The 24,770-nt window shown below is 44.9% G+C and overlaps 1 protein-coding gene across 8 annotated transcripts in view; it reads right to left on the reverse strand.

Moving 5' to 3' along the window:
- IL15 (interleukin 15) overlaps positions 1-24,770 on the reverse strand; it is a 322,051-nt gene that overhangs the window by 90,516 nt on the left and 206,765 nt on the right. For 5 of the 8 annotated variants that reach the window (XM_030191693.1, XM_030191691.1, XM_030191696.1 and 2 more), the window contains 2 exons: positions 21,023-21,175; positions 3,896-4,135 (listed from right to left, as the gene is read on the reverse strand). In XM_030191693.1, the coding sequence (XP_030047553.1) occupies positions 3,914-4,135; positions 21,023-21,175 (375 nt within the window). In that variant the 3' untranslated portion in view covers positions 3,896-3,913. Of the gene's footprint in view, positions 1-3,213; positions 3,232-3,884; positions 4,136-21,022; positions 21,176-24,770 lie in introns of those variants that run through there. The other 3 variants (XM_030191695.1, XM_030191692.1, XM_030191697.1) reach the window with 3 other exon arrangements.

Below are 24,770 nucleotides of genomic sequence, written 5' to 3' on the forward strand. Positions count from 1 at the left end.
CTCTAAGCGTGAACTAGGGAAGGGGTGGAACCGACCGTATTATCGACAAAGATGGGCGCCCATCTTTCGTTTTAGATAATACGGTCCGGGCCACCCAAATCCCAACATTTAGGTCGACATTAGAGATGGGCGAACTCGTTTTTTGCCAATAATGGAAACTGAGAGCACCCATCTCAAAAATGCCCAAATCCAAGGCATTTGGTCATGGTAGGGGTCAGCATTCGTAGTGCACTGGCCCACCTCACATGCCAGGACACCAACCGGGCACCCTAGGGGGCATTGCAGTGGACTTCATTAATTGCTCCCAGGTGCATAGCTCCCTTCCCTTGGTTGCTGAGCCCCACAAATCCCCCCCAAAACCCACTCCCCACAACTGTACACCACTACCGTAGCCCTTATGGGTGAAGGGGGGCACCTACATGTGGGTACAGTGGGTTTCGGGTGGGTTTTGGAGGGCTCACATTTACCACAGGTAGGGGAGGATGGGCCTGGGTCCGCCTGGCTGAAGTGCACTGCAACCACTAAAACTGCTCCAGGGACCTGCATAGTGCTGTGATGGAGCTGGGAATGACATTTGAGGCTGGCATAGAGGCTGGAAAAATTTTTTAAATTTTTTTTTTTAGGGTGGGACGGGGTTGGTGACCACTGAGGGAGTATGGGGAGGTCATCCCCAATTCCCTCCGGTGGTCATCTGGTCAGTTTGGGCACCTTTATTAGGCTTGGTCCTGAAAATAAATGGATCAAGTAAAACCTGCCTAATGCTCATCAGGGCCGCCCTTCTTTTTTCCATTATCGGCCGAGTGCGCCTATGTGTTAACCACGCCCCAGTCCCGCCTTCGCTATGCCTCCGACACACCCCCTTAAGCTTTGGCCGCTCCTGCAACAGACTGCAGTTGAGGGCGGCCAAAATCGGCTTTCAATTATGCCGATTTGGCCGCCCTTAGGAGAAGGACGCCCATCTCCCGATTTGTGTCGGAGGATGGGTGCCCTTCTCCTTCGAAAATAAGCTGGATAGTGTCTCATTGGTTCTTCTCTTTCCACCAAGTCTCTGAGATGCCTATTATATCTAACAAATTTAGTGCTATATATTGTAACTCTCCCATCTTATTTTTTAGGTTTCTAGTATTTGCATACAGGCACTTCAAAACTTCAAATGATTTATCCTTGCATCTACAAGCTGCTTAGACGTTGAAGGGGATAATGTGTATCCTTTATCCTGCTCTCTGTCAAATAGTACCAAAAAACTAATAAATTATAGATTCAAAACAAATTAGAGAAAATGCACATTCAAACTGTAGAATTTGATGCTGGAAGACATGGTCAAGGCACTTAGCATAACTTGGTCTTAAAAGGGTTTAGACAAGATCCTGGAGGAAAGTCCATAAACCATTATTAGCCAGACAGGATTGGAAAAGTCACGGTATTCTTAGTAGTGACTGAAAAGGACATCAATCTACTCATTTGAATTCTTCTTGGCAAGGCCAGTAGGGAATGCGCAGGGTCCCAAGGAAAACACTGGGGAGGAGGCTCCAAAGTCCCTCTAGCTATGCTGCCTTCACCTTGCAATGTTTGGAGCTCCTATGGTGTGGGGGCCCAGGGCAATTGCCCTGGTTTCCAGCCCTCCTGCCATGTACTTCTGACCTGAATTGGTCACTGTCAGGATAGTTGGCTTGATGTACCTTTGATCTGACTAAGCAATACACATCACAAGGCTTATTTTCAAAGCAGATAGACTTACAACGTTACATATGCTACTATGTACCTTTGTAAGTCTATGTGCTTTGAAAATGAGCACCATGTTCTTAACTCCATACAGACAGTGGAGTAAATTCAAGACCAAATTAGCCTGTCCTGAAAATCTGAAACCAGTTACATAGTAACATAGTAGATGACGGCAGAAAAAGACCTGCGCGGTCCATCCAGTCTGCCCAACAAGATAAACTCACATGTGCTACTTTTTGTGTATACCTTACCTTGATTTGTACCTGTCCTTTTCCGGGCACAGACCGTATAAGTCTGCCCCGCCTCCCACCACCGGTTCTGGCACAGACCGTATAAGTCTGCCCAGCACTATCCCCACCTCCAAACCACCAGTCCTGCCTCCCAACATCGGCTCTGGCGCAGACCGTATAAGTCTGCCCAGCACCATCTCCGTCTCCCGCCACCGGCTTTGCCACCCAATCTCGTCTAAGCTCCTTAGGATCCATTCCTTCTGAGCAGAATTCCTTTATGTTTATCCCACGCATGTTTGAATTCCGTTACCGTTTTCGTTTCCACCACCTCCCGCGGGAGGGCATTCCAAGCATTCACCACTCTCTCCGTGAAAATAATACTTCCTGACATTTTTCTTGAGTCTGCCCCCTTCAATCTCATTTCATGTCCTCTCGTTCTACTGCCTTCGCATCTCCGGAAAAGGTTCGTTTGCAGATTAATACCTTTCAAATATTTGAACGTCTGTATCATATCACCCCTGTTTCTCCTTTCCTCCAGAGTGTACATGTTCAGGTCCACAAGTCTCTCCTCATACGTCTTGTAACGCAAATCCCATACCATCCTCGTAGCTTTTCTTTGCACCGCTTCAATTCTTTTACATCCTTAACAAGATACGGCCTCCAGAATTGAACACAATACTCCAGGTGGGGCCTCACCAACGACTTATACAGGGGCATCAACACCCCCTTTCTTCTGCTGGTCACACCTCTCTCTATACAGCCTAACAACCTTCTAGCTAGGGCCACCGCCTTGTCACACTGTTTCGTCGCCTTCAAATCCTCAGATACTATCACCCCAAGATCCCTCTCCCCATCCGTACCTATCAGACTCTCCCCGCCTAACACATACATCTCTCGTGGATTTCTACTCCCTAAGTGCATCACTTTGCATTTCTTTGCATTGAATTTTAATTGCCAAACCTTAGACCATTCTTCTAGCTTCCGTAGGTCCTTTTTCATGTTTTCCACTCCCTCCGGGGTGTCCACTCTGTTACAGATCTTAGTATCATCCGCAAATAGGCAAACTTTACCTTCTAACTCTTCGGCAATGTCACTCACAAATATATTGAACAGAATCGGCCCCAGCACCGATCCTTCAGGCACTCCACTACTCACCTTTCGCTCCTCCGAGCGAATTCCATTCACCACCACCCTCTGGCGTCTGTCCGTCAACCAGTTCCTAATCCAGTTCACCACTTCGGGTCCTATCTTCAGCCCATCCAGTTTATTTAAGAGCCTCCTGTGGGGAACCGTGTCAAAAGCTTTGCTGAAATCTAAGTAGATTATGTCCATAGCTCATCCCTGATTCAATTCTCCTGTCACCCAATCAAAGAATTCAATGAGGTTCGTTTGGCACGATTTCCCTTTGGTAAATCCATGTTGTCTCGGATCTTGCAACTTATTGGCTTCCAGGAAATTCACTGTTATACAGATAGGGTCCTGAAGTGGCACCATTTTTCAGGACAGATTGATCAAGCTCAGGTTTTACCCCACTGCATGCAGAAAAGCAACACTTGAACACTTCAAGTCCCTGCACGTAACGGAGTAAAACTAGAATTTGATCATCTTATTTTGAATATCTGGAACTAGTTTTCACCTCACTACACAGGGTTCCACAGAAAAATGTTTAATATTAAGCCATAAGCATCCTGTCTTGTCTTTTAGAAAAAGAGAAATACTTTCCACATATGCAAAGATATATTTTCTGTTTGGTATACAAAATATTTATGCGTATGAACAGAAAAAGAAAACATGTATCTAATACATTTTGAATTATACTGATTTACATATAAATAAAAAAAAACATTTCATGCAATAAATAAAGAAACAGCATTGAAATGGGCAGTGAACAGTTTGAAAGTCACCCGCTCTGTGGGTTGTTTTTCTTTCCCCGCATAACTTACTCTATTGAAAGTTAAAATTCAGTTTGAAGTGTTCTGAGATATTGTCTTCTCAGGATCAGGAGCAGCAGACTTTGAGTTCTCAGTGCGAATGAGTGCACTAGCTGTCCGACTGGGAGACTTTGTTCGAAAGTCGCGCTTTTCCATATTGAATCGTTGGACAAGTTGTGTGAAACGTTCCATAAAGGTTGTAAAGTTCTCTTCTTGAAATTGTTCACACTGTTTGCACCCTTTTGGCACATCCTGTGGAATGAAGAGTTGAAAAAAAATGCAAACATCAAAAATGGTGCATGCAAGATCGGAGTTAATACTATTATTACTATAGTGCAACTACATGTGTACAGCACTGTATACAAACATGAGAACCTAGACTAGGGAGGCGCATTTGTTAGTGCTCATCCACTTTGCAAGCATGCCTTGGGAAAATTAGTGCATGCTAAATTGATTTTAGCATAAGTTAACTTATAAATTAATGAGCTTTAAGGAGGAAATTCAATAAACAGCACCGAAAAAAAAAACAGCGCTAAGCACTATTCCATAAAGGGTGTGTGCCTTATATAGAATAACATAGAGCCTTTTTTTTTGTTACATTTGTACCCCGCGCTTTCCCACTCATGGCAGGCTCAATGGGCTTACATGGGGCAATGGAGGGTTAAGTGACTTACCCAGAGTCACAAGGAGCTGCCTGTGCCTGAAGTGGGAATTGAACTCAGTTCCCCAGGACCAAAGTCCACCACCCTAACCACTCCTCCACTGTTGCTACTATTCCACTAGCAACATTCCATGTAGAAGTCGGCCCTTGCAGATCACCAATGTGGCCGCGCAGGCTTCTGCTTCTGTGAGTCTGTGTCAGGACATCAGACTCACAGAAACAGAAGCCTGCGCAGCCTTCTACATGGAATATTGCTAGTGGCATTCCATCTAGAATCTCCAATAGTAGCAACATTCCATGTAGAATCTCCAATAGTATCTATTTATTTTTGTTACATTTGTACCCTGCGCTTTCCCACTCATTGCAGGCTCAATGCGGCTTACATGGGGCAATGGAGGGTTAAGTGACTTGCCCAGAGTCACAAGGAGCTGCCTGTGCCTGAAGTGGGAATTGAACTCAGTTCTTCAGCTCCCCAGGACCAAAGTCCACCACCCTAACCACTAGGCCACTCTGTGCATGAATCCTGCGCCTAACATTTGGGTGCTGGACTTACACCTGCTGAAACCTAGTGTAAATGTTGGCACCCAAGTTTGTTAGGCAGTATTCTGTAATTCTGCATTCAACTTTTCGGAACACCCCTGACAAGCCCATGGCCATGCTCCCTTTTGAGATACGCACCATGGGAGTTAGGCGTAGTGCCTTATAGAATAGTGTGCAGCCAGATGTGTGCACAAATTTTAATGTGGGCCAATTAACATCAATAATTGGTTCTTAGCTCCTAATTATCAATGGTTCAGAGCTTATTATCCAATTTATTTGTGAACGCATCTCAAAAATGCACCCAAAGTTGGGCATGCTACTTTGGGCACCATATATAGAATCTGGGGGTAAGTCAATTAGGTTTTCTTCGAGGACAGCAGGCCATTGATTCTCATATGATGGTGATGTCATCCAAGTCACCTGGTGAGGACGCTTTTATAGCATTATATCTCTAAGAGCTTGTGGCATCATCCCATCATGCATGTGTGAGTGCCTTCCCACTCGCTGTGTGAGTGCGGGACCAGCAGTAATTTCGAAAAGCTATACAAGACAACTCCAAGGAGAGGTGGGAGGGTATGTGAGACTCTATGGCCTGTTGTCCTAGGAGAATATCCGCTACAGGTAAGTATTTTCACTTTCCCCGAGGACAAGCAGACCTAATGATTCTCACATGTGGGAATCCCTAGCTATCAGGCTCACCGAAAACAACAACAGTAGGACAACAGGAACTTGCAACAGCGTGTTCTAATTCAAATTAACCTTAAACTATATACAACCTGTGTGAGAGTGCAGCCTGGAACAGAACAAAATGGGCCGGGGGTGAGGGTGGAGTTGGATTCTAGACCCCAAACAAATTCTGCACCGCTGTCTGTTCAAACCGGTCATCGTGCTTGGCATCTTGCTCAAGGCAATAGTGAGATGTGGAAGTGTTGACTGAAGACCACATTGCAGCCCTGCAAATCTCTTCAATACAGACTGATCTCAGCTTGGGCATGAGTAAAAGAAATGCAATCTGCCAGCCAATTGGAGATGGTGTGTTTTCCGATGGTGACCCCCCCCCCCATCCTGTTGGGATCAAAAGAAACAAAAAGCTGGATGACTGTCTGTGGGGCCTAGTCCGCTCCAGGTAAAAGGCCAATACTCACAGTCCAAGGTGTGCAGTGTGCTTTCAACAGGATTGGGATGTGGTTTGGGAAAAAAAATGTTGGAAGAACGATTGATTGATTCCGATGGAACTCCAAAACAACCTTAAGTAGGAATTTAGGGTGCATATGGAGAACTACGCTGTTATGATGAAATTTCATGCAAGGCGGATCTGCTACTAAGGCCTGAAGTTCACTGACTCTATGAGCTGAAGTAACTGCTACCAGAAAAAAGACTTTCCAGGTCAAGTACTTCAGTGAACAGGAATCAAGTGGCTCAAATGTCGCTTTCATCAGATTGGTGAGGATGAGGTTGAAGTCCCATGACACTGGTGGAGGTCTGACAGGGGACTTTGTCAAAAGCCAACCTCTCATAAAGTGAACAACTAGAGGCTGTCCAGCAATGGGCTTACCTTCCACACGGTGATGATAAGCACTAATCGCACTGAAGTGACCCTTACAGAGTTGGTCTTAAGACCAGACTCAGAGAGGTGTAGAAAGTATTAGAACAGGGCCTGTGATGGACAAGAGAGAGAATCTAGGGGCCGTGCCCTCACACCAGATCGCGAATCTCCTCTATTTAAAAGAATTACACCTCTTTGTGGAATCTTTCCTGAAAGCCAGCAAAACCCTGGAGACACCCTCTAGTAGATGCAAGGAAGCAAATTCTAAGCTCTCAACGCCAGAGTCTGGAGGTTGGGATGCAGAAGAAATCACTTGTTCTGCGTTATGAGGGTTGGAAAATGCTCCAATCTCCACAGTTCTTCGGAGGATAACTCCAGTAGACGAGGGAACCAAATATGACTCGGCCAATATGGAGTGATTAGGATCATGGTTTCCTGGTCTCATCTGAGTTTCAGCAAAGTCTTCCCCAAGAAAGGAATGTGAGAGAGAATGTATACAGAAGGCCATTCCCCCAATGGAGGAAGAAGGCATCTGTCGCTAGTCTGTTGTGTGTGCTTAGCCTGGAATAGAACTGAGGGACTTTGTGATTGTACAGAGTGGCAAACAGATCCACCAAGGGGGTGCCCCATACTCAGAAAATCTCACGGGCAACACCCATGATGAGGGACCACTCGTGCGGTTGCATGACTCTGCTCAGTTTCTTTGCCAGGCTGTTGAATTTGCCCACCAGGTATGTGACTCTGAAAACTATCATGTTTTGGACAGCCCATTGCCACATCTGGATGTCCTCCTGACACAGAGGGTATGATCTGGTACTTAAGTACATAGTACATAGTATTGCCATACTAGGACAGACCAAAGGTCCATCAAGCCCAGCATCCTGTTTCCAACAGTGGCCAATCCAGGTCACAAATACCTGGCAAGATCCCAAAAAAAGTACAAAATTTTATGCTGCTTATCCCAGAAATAGTGGATTTTCCCCAAGTCCAATTTAATAAAGGTCTATGGACTTTTCTTTTAGGAAGCCGTCCAAACCTTTTTAAAACTCTGCTAAGCCTTTACCACATTTTCTGACAACAAATTCCAGAGTTGAATTACACGTTGAGTGAAGAAACATTTTCTCTGATTCATTTTAAATTTACTACTTTGTAGCTTCATCTCATGTCCCCTAGTCCTAGTATTTTTGGAAAGCATCTACTTGTTCCATTCCACTCATTATTTTATAGACCTCTATCATATCTCTCCTCAGCCGTCTTTTATCCAAGCTGAAGAGCCCTAGCCACTTTAGCCTTTCCTCATAGGGAAGTCATCCTATCCCCTTTATCATTTTTGTCGCCCTTCTCTTTGTGTTTGATTTCTAAACACAATATTCGAGGTGCGGTCGCACCATGGAGCGATAAAAAAGGCATTATAACATCCTCATTTTTGTTTTCCATTCCTTTCGTAATAATACCTAACATTTTCCTTTCATAGCCGCCACAGCACACTGAGCAGAAAGTTTCAACGTATCATCAACGACGACACCTACTGTAGATCCCTTTCATGGTCAGTGTAATACATTGTAACCTGAGTGTCCGTCTAAATGAGTACAATTTGGTTGAGCAGCCGATCTCTGACAGCCTTTAGAGTGTTCTAGATTGCCTGTAGCTCCAGAAGGTTGATCTAAAGATCTGTTTCCTGAGCTGATCAAGCAACTTGAATGTGAAGCCCATTCAAATGAGCTACCACCCCAGGCGAGATGCATCTGTCCTCAGCAACGTCTGGGGCTGAGGAATTTGGAATGGAAGTCCCGTGATCAAACTGGATTGAATTATCCACCAGAGGAGAGATTGAACCAACTCTGGTGTCACTTGGATGATATCCGCTAGGTTCTCCGAGGCCTGACACTACTGGGAAGCTAGGGTCTACTGGGCAGCTCTCATATGGAGACATGCCAAGGGAGTGTCACGCACAGTGGAGGCCATGTAGCCCAGCAACCTCAACATCTGCCGAGCTGTGACCTGCCAACAGGTACGAACCTGAATGGCGAGCTTGATCAGAGTGTCCACCTGCAACACAGGGAGAAAGGCTCACACCTGCTGCGTATCTAGCAGGGATCCTATGAACTCCAATTGTTGGACTGGGAGCAGATGGGATTTGAAGTAGTTTAAAATGAACCCGAGGGTTAGATCCAAGATGGCGCTGAACTGAGACATTACCCTAGACGCGCTCTGAGAATCGTCCACGTAGAACCGAGTGAGGAGTCCGAATCCCCCTTTTGTTATGGGGAAGCGGCGGGGAAAAGTGAGAGAGGCTCCTGTGATCCCCACCGGTACCCTCCTCCTGAGACAGACGACGTTGGAAAATTTTGGAGTTAAGCTGGGTCCCCGGGCGACATCTTCTCCTACTATCGGCCTAGCTTCCAACTATTCGGCCTCCAGTGTAGACGGGGCTTCTTTGAGCCCTGAGGCCCGTGCGGCACCACCTCAACCAGGAAGCGCGCGATCGGCTTGTGATTCACAGGGCCCTATGCCTGAAATGGATAGGACCCCCGAAGAAGGGAGCCCAGCCAATTGCGGTGGAGGCGAAGGAGAACTGGTAGGACAGACTGTTAAAACGTTTTCCTCAGTAATGAGAGATGCCTTAAAACAGATCTCCAACGCCTCCCTTCCTGAGTTTCATATTGGTGTGGTGAGACCAGCCGTAGTAACTATTGATTCACTATGGGACTTAACTTTTTCAATGCATTCCTCGCTTCAATCAGTCCTGTTAAAAAATGCTGGCGAAATAAAAACATTGTCTGAAGCCCTATTGACACAGGAACAAATTAACGCCCGACAGTTGTCTGCTACAAAATTGCTTGAGGATAAAATTCAAAAACTGGAGAATTTGAATAAAGCCACAATTAAGGACAGTAATTTTATTAAAAAGAAGATGGAATATCTTGAAAACCAGCAGAGAAGACTTAATTTGCGGCTTGTCAATTTCCCCAGATCCCCAGTTATATTTGCTATTGAAATAGTTAAAAAATATTTGCGGGAAGTTCTAGGGATGCCTGGGGAATCGCTGCCACCCATAACAAGGGTAATTTATCTTCAGACTGCAGTGACATCTAAATCTGGAGGCGACCAAGTTGTTGTGGATGGAGGAATGAACCTGACATCTTTTCTTGAATCGTCCCTGGAAGTGGTTACACAAAGGACAACAGCTGTGGTGACATTTGCTCTGGAGATAGATAGGGAGATGGTATTAAGGTTATTTTTTAAGCATCTAGACTCAATGTTTTTTGGTTCCAAAGTTAGGATTTTCCCGGATCTCGACAGAGATACCCAATATAGACGTAAGGCATTTTTAGCACTACGTCAAAGAACTTTAAATCTTGGGGCAACGTTTACCCTTAAATTGTCGTTTCATTTACCTACAGAATAATTACCAGTTTACGGAACCAAAACAACTTGAGGATTTTTTGTTAGCTAAAGAGGCTGAGAATGTTAATGTTAAAGTTTAGGACCCCATATGGGCACTGTATGATAGATTGAGAATGTACCCGGAATATGTAATAGTCCGAATATATTATTTACCTTAACTGTTAAACTATATCTTGGATCTATTTAAGTATTTCCAATTTTGTGGTCGATGTAGAAAGTTATTATTTCCTTTATTGAGACAAATAGTTGTCTCAAGTATAGAATGTTTTGTTTAAATTTCAGTTGTTTCTTTTTATGCTTCTTTGATAAGATGTATAATTGAATTATAAATAAATAATTTAAAAAAAAAAGAACCCTAGCTTCTCTAGCCAGTGGCGTAGGAAGGGGGGAGGCGGTGGGGCGGTCCGCCCCGGGTGCACGCCGCTGGGGGGGGGGGGGGGGTGTTGTCTCCGCTTGTTCACTGCTCTCTCTGCCCCGGAACAGGTTACTTCCTGTTCCGGGGCAGAGAGAGCAGGGGAACCAATGGAGCCAACGCAGCTCCCAGCGACTGCACTCGTGACGGAGCGGTCCTCCCGCCCGCCCCCCTTGGTAAGACTGCGCTCCGGGGGGGTTGCGCGCTCCGGGGGGGGGGGGGCGCCATGCTGCACCCAGGGGGGGGCGCAGCGGCAAACCGCCCCGGGTGTCAGCTGGCCTCACTACGCTTCTGTCTCTAGCACCGAATAGTTCTCTGCATGGACTCCTGGGTACCATCCTTTGACGTGCTCTTCACAAGTCAATTGTCCAGATAGGGAAACACATGGACTAAAACTGTAAGGGAAGAAAAGAAACTACCTTTAAAAAAAAGAAGCATAGGGCTAAAAATAGTTGCAAGGAAGGCTCACAAAGTCTCAAAGAAAAAAATGTGCACCAGACACTTTGAGGAGGCACTGAAAACGCATTCTCTCTTCACTGCAGATGAAAAGAGACTGCTGGTCCCTTGCTCATGCAGTGGGCGGGAAAGCACTTGCGCCTACACGGTGTGATGCTGCCGTAAACTCTTAAGAGTTATCCTATATAATAAAACTCACCCTCAACGTTCTGAGGACAGTGACGTCACTGTCACTACCTTCCAGAACGGTTCGTAAGACCATGGTGGTGAAGCCACCGAAATCGCCCAGGCTAGGGGCCCCGCCTCACGTCGAACGTCATGACGTCGAGGGCGAAGCAATGGCGTTCGGTGCGTCCAAAAGGTGCGGAATGCGAAGCAATGCCGATGCCGTCAGAACGACGAAGGGGTCTGTAGGTAGGTAGGTAGGGAGGGAGAAGGGGGCAACGAAGGGATCGGTAGGTAGGCAGGGAGGGAGAAGGGGCGGGTTGGGGAGGAAAACCTTGCTAGCGCCCGTTTCATTTGCTCCTGAAACGGGCCTGTTTTCCTAGTAACGCTATAAAAGCGTTCTGCGCTGGGCGACATGGATGGCATAAAATGGCCGATTTTCCATTTTTTTGAAGTAACGACCATGTGCTGTCATCATTAGAGTGCAGCCACTAAAAAATATTACCATGTTAGCACTTACCGACACCTATTTTGTAGGCAAAAAGGGTTTATGAGGTAATCCTGTGCTAACCAGTTAGGACCCAATTCTATAAATGGCGCCTGTAACATTGGCGCTGGAAAATTTCCATCTAGATGTATTATATAAACCGTGCCTAGATAGGCACGGTTTATAGAATATGCCTAGCGGGTTCATAGAACATGCCCAGCAGCCATGACTGTACCTAACTCTGGACGTGTCCATTTATACTAATTAAAACTTGGTGCAAATAACAGAGCCTAAGTTAGCTGCAGAGCAGGTATGTTTTATAACCCTGTGCATAGTTTTTTGGAATGCCCATGATCCGCCCATTCCACGCTCATGGCCATGCCCCATTTTTGGTGGCGTGCATTAGAATTTACGCGGACCGCTTTACAAAATAAGCCTAATAGTAAATTCTAATGAATGCCAATTAGTGTTGATAATCACTTGTTTGGACCACTTACCAGCGCTGATTGGCTTGTTAAGGTGATTAAATTGTGTACCAAATGTGTGCATGCAATTTCAGTTGCGCTATATAGAATCCAGGGGATACTGTGCAGTAATGCGGATGCGCTAATTGATTAGCACAGGATTGCCTACTCTCTGCCTCCAGACACGCCACCTCCAACAAAAATTTAAGATTTGGAACTTACCGCAGGACGCCTGAACGAGTCCCGCAGTATACTATTTTAAGCTGTGGTAAGTATGCTTTAGCACTTACCCCAGTTTAGTACAAGAATCCCTTAGAGCCTTACCGTGATCTTTGGATGCTTTCTAACATGCTATTTAGCCTATGCAGATCAACGTTTTTTTAAAAATTCTGGCAGACATGGGGTTTTTATACCCAGATAGTCAGTGCTGATATCTGGATACTGGCTGGAGCTAAATATCTGCGTATAACTAGGCCAACTACATATCCAGGTGCTACCAATATTCTGATCAGTACCTGGGTAAGTAAGCAGACAGAGGGGCCAGTGCTTAAAGCTGGGTGCTGAAGCCATGTGCAGATGGGCCGACAACACGACAGTAATGCAAAAAACGATTTTAAAATGTATGTGCAATTAAACTGTGCTATTAACGAGGAAGTGGAGGGAGGAACGCACCTGACGCATATGCACAAAAGTTTTGCGGTAAGTGCAACTTGTGCGCACGTGCCCAGACAAAAACGGACTTGTCGGCACACATCGCCTAAATACGAGCCTCACAAATATTACTAGTACGTAAGATTTTTGCAAGGCTCATATATATTCGCAGATGTATGCTTTTACTTTCGGTTTTGTTCCGACACGCATACATGTTTGTTCCTTCCTGTTTGTCTATAAAACTTGCTTGTAAAAGAAGACAAAACTGGCAGTTCAATGTGAAAAATTGACAAGAAATCCTCTCCGCTAAACTATCTATGCTCTCCCCTGACCTGGCGATAATTTTTCGGCGTTATAAGCCATCTTTTCCTTCTTTGCATTGCAGTGTTTTTATTTGTGCATTGTGAAGGAATACCTACTGGCCTCATAAACTTGGTTATTCCAGAAACACTTTGGCTCAACCTCTGGAAAACTAGCCCCACATCTACACAAGACACGGAAGATGGAACACGAAGCCACCTGCTAAACCTAGCAGGACACTCACACGGAACCTAAACTTGACCCGATAAAAATGGCGAAAGGTCTACATTATAGACTATGAGTTCCAAAGACTATCAAGTTTCATATTAAATATGACCTTACATAAACAATTATGCTCAACCATGTCTAGCTAGTTAATAAGATGTAATGTAATATTGTTTACTGTATCCTGAACAGTTCCACTGTACGTAAGTACTAATTAATGTTAGTTAATATTTTGATAATACCCTGTTAAATGTAAACCACTTAGAACTTGTCGGTAAAGCGGGTTATAAATGGCAATTTAAACTAAATTACCATCCATCTTAATACAACTAGTGGCCTTCTGTAGTGCACGTTAACATTGGTGCTCAAGCCCTCTGAGCATTTAGAGCACAATAAGTTGCACCACCCAATGTTAACTGCATATTTATGCTGGTGGTAGCTTTTTTTTCACATTTGTACCCCATGCTTTCCCACTCATGGCAGGCTCAGTGTGGCTTACATGGGGCAATGGAGGGTTAAGTGACTTGCCCAGAGTCAAGGAGCTGCCTGTGCCTGAAGTGAGAATTGAACTCAGTTCCTCAGGACCAAAGTCCACCACCCTAACCACTAGGCCACTCCTCCACTTGCATCAGCCCCAAAGTTAGGACAGCCTTTTGTGCTGCCCTAACTATCTGCGCAGTTACCCAGTTAGGGGTAAATTCTATAAATGGTGCTGAAAAAAATGGCGCCATAAAAACCACGCACCTCATCTAAAATTAGGCACGGTTTATAGAATATGCATTAGTGCCTGTTCCTGTGACTAACATTTAGGTGCAATCATTTACGCCAATGAAAACCTGGTAGAAATGCCCACGCCTAACTTAGGCACTGATCGGGTGTACTCCATAACAGTGCGTGTCATTTTTAGGAATGCTTATGACCTTCCCATGGCCATGGCCCCTTTTGTGATCCGCGCATTAAAATTTACATGCAGCACTTTACAGACTACGCTTAGAAATTTGCATGTGTAAATTCTAATTGGTGCCAACTAGTGCTAATAATTGCTAGTTAGTGGCCAATTATTGGCGCTGATTGGCTTGTTAAACAATTAAGTTGCACATGCAATTTGGTCGTGTGGCCAAATTTGCACTCACAACTTAACACGCCATGTAATCTGGGAGTTAGTGGACACAATATTACTGCAACGAGATAGATGCTAACTCAGCCTAGGCTCCACCTCCAGACTGCCTGGCACTATCCAGATAAATGGCAATTCTATAACAGGGCACCTACAAATAGATGCCCAGAAGGTGCCTGATAGGAGCCTATTCTATAAAGAAACATAGGCACCTACTCTTCTTAACAGAATATTAGTGTAGCAGCAATAATATGTGCTTATAATTACTACTACTACTATTTAGCAACTCACGAGAATTTATGCCAACTGTAGATTTATTTATTTATTTGTTGCATTTGTATCCCACATTTTCCCACCTCTTTGCAGACTCAATGTGGCTTACAATACATCATGAATAGTGAGAATACATGAGAAAGTATACATTTAGTAATAGCAGAGAATTTTTGGTAACATGATAATGATAGAGCATGGAGAATTTTAACAAGCAAACATATCAAGAGGTATTTAAGAAATATATAAGAATTATAAAGAAAATGTACATTTAGTAATAATAGAGGATCTTGGGTAACATTTTTATTTATTTTTGTTACATTTGTACCCTGCGCTTTCCCATTCATGGCAGGCTCAATGTGGCTTACATGGGGCAATGGAGGGTTAAGTGACTTGCCCAGAGTCAGAAGGAGCTGCCTGTGCCTGAAGTGGGAATCAAACTCAGTTCCTCAGGACCAAAATCCACCACCCTAACCACTAGGCCACTCCTCCACCGTTGCTACTATTTGAGATTCTACATGGAATGTTGCTACTATTGGAGATTCTACATGGAATGTTGCTATAGCAACATTCCATGTAGAAGTCGGCCCTTGCAGATCACCAATGTGGCCGCGCAGGCTTCTGCTTCTGTGAGTCTGACAGGACGTCAGACTCACAGAAACAGAAGCCTGCGCAGCCTTCTACATGAAATGTTGGTAGTGGAATAGCACATTCCATGTAGAATCTCCAATAGTATCTATTTTATTTTTGTTACATTTGTACCCTGCGCTTTCCCACTCATGGCAGGCTCAATGTGGCTTACATGGGGCAATGGAGGGTTAAGTGACTTGCCCAGAGTCACAAGGAGCTGCCTGTGCCTGAAGTGGGAATCGAACTCAGTTCCTCAGGACCAAAATCCACCACCCTAACCACTAGGCCACTCCTCCACCGTTGCTACTATTGGAGATTACATAAGTACATAAGTAATGCCATACTGGGAAAAGACCAAGGGTCCATCGAGCCCAGCATCATGTCCACGACAGCGGCCAATCCAGGCCAAGGGCACCTGGCAAGCTTCCCAAACGTACAAACATTCTATACATGTTATTCCTGGAATTTTGGATTTTTCCAAGTCCGTTTAGTAGCGGTTTATGGACTTGTCCTTTAGGAAACCGTCTAACCCCTTTTTAAACTCTGCTAAGCTAACCGCCTTCACCACTTTCTCCGGCAACGAATTCCAGAGTTTAATTACACGTTGGGTGAAGAAAAATTTTCTCCGATTTGTTTTAAATTTACTACACTGTAGTTTCATCACATGCCCCCTAGTCCTAGTATTTTTGGAAAGCGTGAACAGACGCTTCACATCCACCTGTTCCACTCCACTCATTATTTTATATACCTCTATCATGTCTCCCCTCAGCCGTCTCTTCTCCAAGCTGTATAGCCCTAGCCTCCTTAGTCTTTCTTCATAGGGAAGTCGTCCCATCCCCGCTATCATTTTAGTCGCCCTTCGCTGCACCTTTTCCAATTCGACTATATCTTTCTTGAGATGCGGCGACCAGAATTGAACACAATACTCAAGGTGCGGTCGCACCATGGAGCGATACAACGGCATTATAACATCCTCACACCTGTTTTCCATACCTTTCCTAATAATACCCAACATTCTATTTGCTTTCTTAGCCGCAGCAGCACACTGAGCAGAAGGTTTCAGTGTGTTATCGACGACGACACCCAGATCCCTTTCTTGGTCCGTAACTCCTAACGTGGAACCTTGCATGACGTAGCTATAATTCGGGTTCTTTTTTCCCACATGCATCACCTTGCACTTGCTCACACTAAACATCATCTGCCATTTAGCCGCCCAGTCTCCCAGTCTCGTAAGGTCCTCTTGTAATTTTTCACAATCCTGTCGCGAGTTAACGACTTTGAATAACTTTGTGTCATCAGCAAATTTAATTACCTCGCTAGTTACTCCCATCTCTAAATCATTTATAAATATATTAAAAAGCAGCGGTCCTAGCACATGGAATGTTGCTACTATTGGAGATTCTACATGGAATGTTGCTATAGCAACATTCCATGTAGAAGTCGGCCCTTGCAGATCACAAATGTGGCCGTGCAGGCTTCTGCTTCTGTGAGTCTGACGTCCTGCACGTGCAGGACGTCAGACTCACAGAAACAGAAGTCTGCGCAGCCTTCTACATGGAATGTTGGAATGTTGGTAGTGGAATAGCAACATTCCATGTAGAATCTCCAATAGTATCTATTTTATTTTTGTTACATTTGTACCCTGCGCTTTCCCACTCATGGCAGGCTCAATGCGGCTTACATAGGGCAATGGAGGGTTAAGTGACTTGCCCAGAGTCACAAGGAGCTGCCTGTGCCTGAAGTGGGAATCAAACTCAGTTCCTCAGTTCCCCAGGACCAAAGTCCACCACCCTAACCACTAGGCCACTCCTCCACTCCAACATGATAATAAAGAAACATGTTAGTAGTTTGGCAAGCAAATATTTGAGGGGCAATTCTGGATGTGTGTACAGAAATTCATATTTGTTGATCTTTGTTGTATGCCTTGTTGAAGAGATGGGTCTTCAGTAGACTTCGGAAGTTGGTTTGTTCATAGGTCGTTTTTAGGTTTCGTAGCAGCGCATTCCAGAATTGTGTGGCTAAATGCTAAAAAACCCCACACATTCTTTGTAGTATTCTATAAGGTATATATGCATGTAAGGGTGCATCTTGCTTTTATTCCACCCAGGCTCTGCCTATGTGTACACCCCTTCCCCCCTTTGCAAATAGGCATTATGCAAGATACATGTGTATTTACAGAGTAGCACTTAGGCAGAAATTTGGCATATATACGTACATAAATTTATTTGGATTTTGCTCACACCTTTTCAGTAGTGAGTTACATTCAGGTATAACAGGCTCCCAATCTGTTTGTATCTGAGGCAATGGAGGGTTAAGTGACTTACCCAAGACCACAAGGAGCAACCACCTCTGGATGTTGAGAGCAGTGCTCTAACCGCAAGGCCACTCCTCCACTGTTGGTATTGAAGTGGTCTGTCTGGATTTTCAGCAGCATTATTCATATCATGCTGCTGAAAATCAGGCTCTGGATTTGGTGAGTAGAATTTACCCAATTAGGAGCCATTCCTACCTAGATAAATCTCACTGAATATCAACCCCTCACTTTTTTAGACTTTGGGCTTCAGTAGAGTAACTTTCTGAAGTCACCAATTTACTGCTGTCTTCTCTTTCGGAACGCACAAGAGTAAATGGTGTTGATTTGCTGTTGTTTGTTATCAGGTTTCTGCTGAGCTGCTGATATGATCAGCCATGATATTTGGGGGGGGGGGGGGGGTGGAAAATGGCAGGGATAAGCTTGTTTGTCTGCTTGTCAAAAAGCTTCAATGTGATTGCTGAACTTCCTCTCCCCCTCCCAAATTGACTGTGCTGTGTCTGGCCCCAGAAACCATGCTGCTGCCAAAAATGAATGGTACAAATTAGGATTCACCTCATTCTGGGGCCATTAGCGGCCATTGCTATATGTCTTGTGTGAACATTAAAGCCCAAGGGCAAAGACTAATGGCCTATTCACAGTCCAGCCGATATTCAAAACCATTTAACTGGCCAGGAACAGCGATATTCAGCGCAGGTTTGGCAGCCAAATATGATCACATCAATACTACTACTACTACTTAGCATTTCTATAGCGCTGCCAGGGTTACGCAGCGCTGTACAAGTTTAGACATGGGGAAGGACAGTCCCTGCTCAAGAGAGCTTACAATCTAACAGTAACACGCTATGTAGCCAGTATAGGTATCAGGAAAGGGGAAGGTGGTTAGGCGCTAAAAGCAAGGGAGAAGAGATGGGCCTTGAGTAAGGACTTGAAAATGGGCAGGGAGGGCGCACGGCGTATGGGTTCAGGAAGTCTGTTGCAGGCATAAGGTGATGCGAGGCAGAAGGGGCGGAGTCTGGAGTTAGCGGTGGTGGAGAAGGGTACAGATAGGAGTGATTTTTCCTGAGAGCAGAGGTTACGGGTGGGAACATACGGGGAGAGGAGGGTAGAGAGGTAGTAGGGGGCTGCAGATTGAGTGCACTTGAAGGTCAATAGGAGAAGCTTGAACTGTATACGGTAGCGGATCGGGAGCCAGTGAAGCGACTTGAGGAGAGGGGTGATATGAGAGTATCGGTTCACGCGGTAGATAAGACGTGCGGCGGAATTTTGGACAGATTGAAGGGGGGATAGGTGGCTAAGCGGGAGGCCAGCGAGGAGAAGGTTGCAATAGTCAAGATGAGAGGTAATGAGTGAGTGGACGAGGGTTCGGGTGGTCTGTTCAGAGACGAATGGGCGAATTTTGCTAATATTATAGAGGAAGAAGCGTCAGGTCTTAGCTGTCTGCTGGATATGGGCAGAGAAGGAGAGGGAGGAGTCGAAAATGACTCCGAGATTGCGGGCTGAAGAGACGGGGAGGATGAGGGCATTGTCAACAGAGACGGAAAGTGGGGGAAGAGGAGAAGAGGGTTTGGGTGGAAAGACAAGGAGTTCAGTCTTTGCCATGTTCAGTTTCAGATGCCGGTTGGACATCCAGGCAGCGATGTCTGAAAGGCAGGCCGAAACTTTGGTCTGGGTTTTGACTGTGATGTCGGGAGTGGAGAGGTATAGCTGGGTGTCATCAGCATAGAGATGGTATTGGAATCCATGTGATGAGATCAACGAGCCCAGGGAAGAGGTGTATATCGAGAAAAGAAGGTCCAAGGACAGATCCTTGAGGGACCCCGACAGAGAGAGGGACGGGGGTGGAAGAAGAGCCGTTAGTAAATACTCTGAAGGTGCATTGGGAAAGATACGAGGAGAACCAGGAGAGGACGGAGCCCTGGAATCCAAATGAGGACAGTGTGTCAAGAAGTAATACCTGGAATATGTTTAGCTGGTTCCAATTTAATCAACCCGCTGTAGCATACCAACAATGGCCAGGACCACCGAGAGACACAGCTGGGCCCAGGGCAGAACTGGACTGCAGCGCCCCTGCCCCTCCTCCACACCATCACCTTTGCCCGCTACACAAGCCGGCATATTTGAGAATATAAATGGGATCAAATAAAAATGCTACCAAGCTTTGTTGTGGGATGACTGCTGCACAGAGAAGGTGAAAGAGAGAGACTAACCTAATTGGCTTCAATTTTTTTGACATCATCCTGTCTCCTGTTTTCATCCAATCTCCTTGGTCTGTCCTCTCTTGCTCGTGCCAGGAGTTGGGACCTGGATGATTGAATTAATGAGATATTGCCTTAATGCAATCATCCAGTTCCTGGGCAGCATGCAGGAGCAGGAGAGGCAGACCCGGAAGAAGCTTGCTGGCACTGGGGGGGGGGGGGCTGGGTCCTAGGAATTCCCTCCCCCTCTCGGTGGCCCTGCCAAGGGCGAGGAGTTGGGGGCAGTCCACCCTGGGTGCAGGCAACAAGAGGGTGCATGGTCGGCTCTGCCAGTTCCCTGCCCCCTCTGACATTGAAGTTCCGGAGCATGAGACCAGTGGAGCCGACAGCCGCACTTCTGCTCCATGCACCCCCAGGTGGTGAGGATGATGCACTTTGGGGGGGGGGGGTGATGCATCGGGGGGAGGGGGTGATATCCCAAGGGGTGTGATGTGCTGGGGGGGGGGGCATAGCGGCAACCCACCCCAGGTGGCAGCCAACCTAGGTACGCCACTGCCAGCTAGTGCTGAATATCGGCTTAGCCAGTTAAGTTGGAAAAGGCCAAAAATAAAGTGAATATTCAATGCCAGTTACTGGAAGTGGCTGCCTGGCTACCTCCTGCAGTCTGAATATCAGCCCCTAAGACTCTTCCCCTATTCTGTGTCTCTATTTATTTATTTATTTATTACATTTGTATCCCACATTTTCCCGCAGAGCAGTAGGCTCAATGCGGCTTACAGGTTCCGGAGAGGAAAGTACCAACTCCGGGAATATATACAGAGTGGAAAATAGAGTAACAGTAGGTGCAAGGACGCCGATAAGATTCCGGAAAAGAGAATACAACTCTGGGACGAATATATAGTAGCATATAGAGAAAAGAAATCCCAATGAGGCTGATGAAGTCTCCGGGGATGGGACTACAGCTTCTAGTGAGCAATACAGAGTAGGATAAGGGTAGAAGTACACTGAATTACAATTACACTCTATGATCATAGCTTAGCAAATCAGGCCCTGAGTAATTCAAGCACACAGAGAAGATTCACAGTCACAAAGCAATCCTTCATGTGCTTTAATATTATTAAAATAATATTTTATATAAGGGGTTTTTTTTTTTCTAATGTTGTTGCCTTACAATTGGTCTTGCCACTGGGTATCACATGGGAATGATCTCAAGAAAGCAACCCACTCAATCAGTCTTGGAAAGCCAACATTCCATGCCTGGATTATAATTAGAAGGTACTACAGGAACAAAAACTTACATTATAGAATGACTCTTTCAGTCGATGTCCTATGTTTATGTTCACAAAATTCACGTATTTGTGTGTCTCCTCCTTGTTCTCGTCCCTACATTCGTGAGCAATTACCTTCAACTCCTCAAGGAAACAGCGAAGCATCGATTCGCTGCAAACGTCCTGAAAAGCAAGCAGTCTATGTAAAGTTTTAAGCATTGTAGCGAAACAATGAATTGTTTGCAGATCAAAAACATCAGTTCCTTAACATTTTACTTTTCTTTTCCTTTGGAAGAAAGTTATATTCACTAAATACTGTCTGGACGGTATTCAAAAGCACAAATCCGGTTAGTGGGTTATTCGGTAGCACTAACCGCAAACTGCACTATCCAGACAGTCTACGGGCGGAACAGGCAGAGTTGGAGGAGGTCCAGTTAATGGTGATATTTAAACTGCTAACCGGATAGCTGTTCGCTGATTAAATATCCACATAGCAGTTTGAATATTGACGCTAACTGGACACCAATACCAGTCAGCGCTGACTACTGGATATTCCGTGTTGGCCACTATCTGGATACCCAACACTGAATATCCCAATCCTTGTTTTACCCGTGGTGGCCGGCATTTTAGAAAAATGCCAACTGCTGCAGCCTGAATTTTGGACCCTGCAGAATATATATTTTTTAAAAGTACAGGGAATAATCCCTAAAATAAAAAATTACTGCCCTGACATTTTCAAGATTTCTAAAAGTCAAGCCTCTAAAAAAGGGGTGGGCAACAACGATTCTTAAGGGCCACAACCCAGTTGAGTTTTTCCACAATGGAATCAGTACATGCAATCTCATGCATATTCATTGTGGAAATCTTGAAAACCCAACTGGGTTGTGGTCCTTGAGGACCACGGTTGCCCACCCCTGCTCTAAAATTTCCCCAAACCTCTGTTCTGGAAACGTGTCATAAATGATCTCATAGGGAATGAGATCCTATTGGTAGGTTCAATTGGGGCATGGATTTAATAGATGCTTAGATGATTCCAAGATTTACTTGTGTCTGCAGACAGTTTGCTTTGTTTTGACAGCCATCACGAAAGGCCTGATTCACGAGACTTTTCTCCTAATTGGTGTCTATGGGGGAAAGATAAGTGAAGCCCAATTTTACATGGGGTGGAGGGAGGGTCTAGGTTGGAATTGGAATGTTCGATTTGGAATGTTCACAATTTTCAACCTACTTTACCAAAGTGCTGCTGATCAAAGAGGATTTTTTTTTTTTATTTGGGAAGAGGACACCAAGCTCTTACAGGAGTTTTGGCTTGGGTAAACACCCTACCTAGTGGGTTTCAGTTTACAGCTGTTTATGATGAAAACCGTATTGAGGTTTTGGATGTCTGTCCTTATAAAGCAGGTATGAAAACGTATACTATTTCGTACCGCAAACCTGTGACCAAAAATACATTGTTGCATTTTTCTAGTTTTTATCCTTACTCTTTGCGGACAAGCTTAACAGTATGCCAGTTTATACATATTTGGTGGATTTGTTCTATCAATGGAGATTTTGAGTAACTTGCCCAAGCCCTATGGCAGCATCTTTTGGACCATGGATATCCACACTCCATAATTAAGAGGGCTTATTGTTGGGCTAAATTTGCTTCTAGAGATATCCTGCTAAGCTATTAGAGTTTTCAGTATCTTGTGAAACTAGTAGCTGTGTTTCCATATATGATACATATTTCATTGGTCACTGCACTATTGTACACGTTTTTACATATATTGTCAATTCATTTCTGCTTTATGGAAAAGCCCTTAAAACATACCAGAGAGGGGCTGGACGTTGGGTAAAATTCGTACATATAAACACATTGATTATGGGGTTAACATGTTGGATATGGTGGGACACACTATTTGTGATAAATGCCAGTGGTGTAAAACTGTGTTAGTGGGGCGTGCATATATGGTCCCGAAAATTGATAGATTATTGACAATGTGGCTGACACTGATTGTGAGTCTACTAATATAGTTTAGATGATAGTGTGCCCTTGTGATTTACTTTACGTTGGGAAAACCAAATGACAGATGAAAGTACGATTGACTGAGCATAAACCTAGAATTTTGTGTAAGAATTTGCAAGTCCCTCTGATATCTCTCTGGGTGGAGAAAGGACATGAGTGTAGCGATATATGGTGGCGCATTCTTGAAAAAATACAGGTGGGTATTGAGAAGGGAGATATTGATAGGTTGCTGAACTATAAGGAACAGAAGTGGATTTTCTCATTGGGTACAGTCTCCTCGGGGAGGGGGTTGAATTTGGAATTGGTTTGGATGTCTCTTATATGATCTGGGCAATGATTAGTGTAGCTTACTCTCTGATGCCGGGCAGGTTAGCCTTTAAATGGGTGCGATGGCGTTTTAGTTGCCATCTTGTAAAAGGGATGTAACACTGAAGACTAGCAGCATTTTGGAATAGATATATTGAGGTCTACCACTAGGTAGGGTGTTTAGCCAAGCCAAAACTCCTGTAAGAGCTTGGTGTCCCCTTCCCAAATGGTGATATCATTGATAGTTACTAAAAGATGACATGGGATTCTGATGGCCATATTCTTTTGTCGAAGTACTAACTGGTGCACCACTCTGGGTTTTTCTGTAGTAAGCGTCTGCTGAATGTTTTTTTGAAATTAAGATTGCTTAGTTAGATCAGTTAAGCACTTTCTCTCATAGTCGCATTGCCACAGCCTCTGAATGCTAGAAGATAGAGTTAGACATCGCCTTGAAGCTGCTCCAGCAAGAGAATGAGGCAGCTGTCCTTGAGGCCCAAGTAAAGGCTCTTGAAGAAGGTATAAAGCAGGATGGAGGGGAGAATCAGCTCAGCCACATCATTGCAGAAGTTTCTGCCCAGCAGACAGCAGAATATGTGAAGGCTCATGCCCGGGCTCACGTAAGTGCACAGTCACAGTTTGACTCAGAAGAGTCATCATATTCTGAGCAAACACATTCCTCTACAACACTCGCCTGAAACAAACAAGCCTAAGGTAAAGCTTGTTACAGAGACAAACTGCTACCACTACTACTACTACTTAACATTTCTAGAGCACTACTAGAGTTACGCAGCGCTGTACAAATCAACAAAGGAGGACGGTCCCTGCTCAAAGGAGCTTACAATCTAAGGACGAAATGTCAAGTTGGTGCAGTCTAGATTTCTTGAGTAGAGGTGTGGTGGTTAGGTGCCGAAGGCGACATTGAAAAGGTGGGCTTTGAGCAATGATTTGAAGATGGGCAGGGAGGGGGCCTGTGATCCACACGCTCATATGCAAACAGATGCATTAGCACTACTACAACTACTAATCATTTCTATAGCACTACTAGACGTATGCAGCACTATACATGTTATATGCAGGTACTTTCTCTATCCCTAGAGGGCTCACAATCTAAATGTTTTGGTACTTGGGGCATTGGAGGGTTAAGTGACTTGCCCAAGGTCACAAGGAGCTGCAGTGGGAATTGGAAAGCACACGAAGGGAAACGCTTCCTTTCAACCACAGACTCTGGTGTATCCCAGGTACTGGGCTCAGGTAAAAGTTGAGCAGTCATGCCCAGCAAAACACCCTGTGATTAAGCAAGAGCCACCTGACCAGCCACACTTCACACCTGACTCCAGACAAACCACAGCACACAGCCAGCCACAGGTATCTTCTGTCAGTGCGTTAGAAACTTTAAAGAGAGGATTTCGCAACATACATGGCTCACAGAAAGATGGGTCTCACAACAAAAAAAACAAGGATCAAATA

The sequence above is a fragment of the Microcaecilia unicolor genome, chromosome 2 (assembly GCF_901765095.1).
Source record: "Microcaecilia unicolor chromosome 2, aMicUni1.1, whole genome shotgun sequence".
NCBI lineage: Eukaryota > Metazoa > Chordata > Amphibia > Gymnophiona > Siphonopidae > Microcaecilia > Microcaecilia unicolor.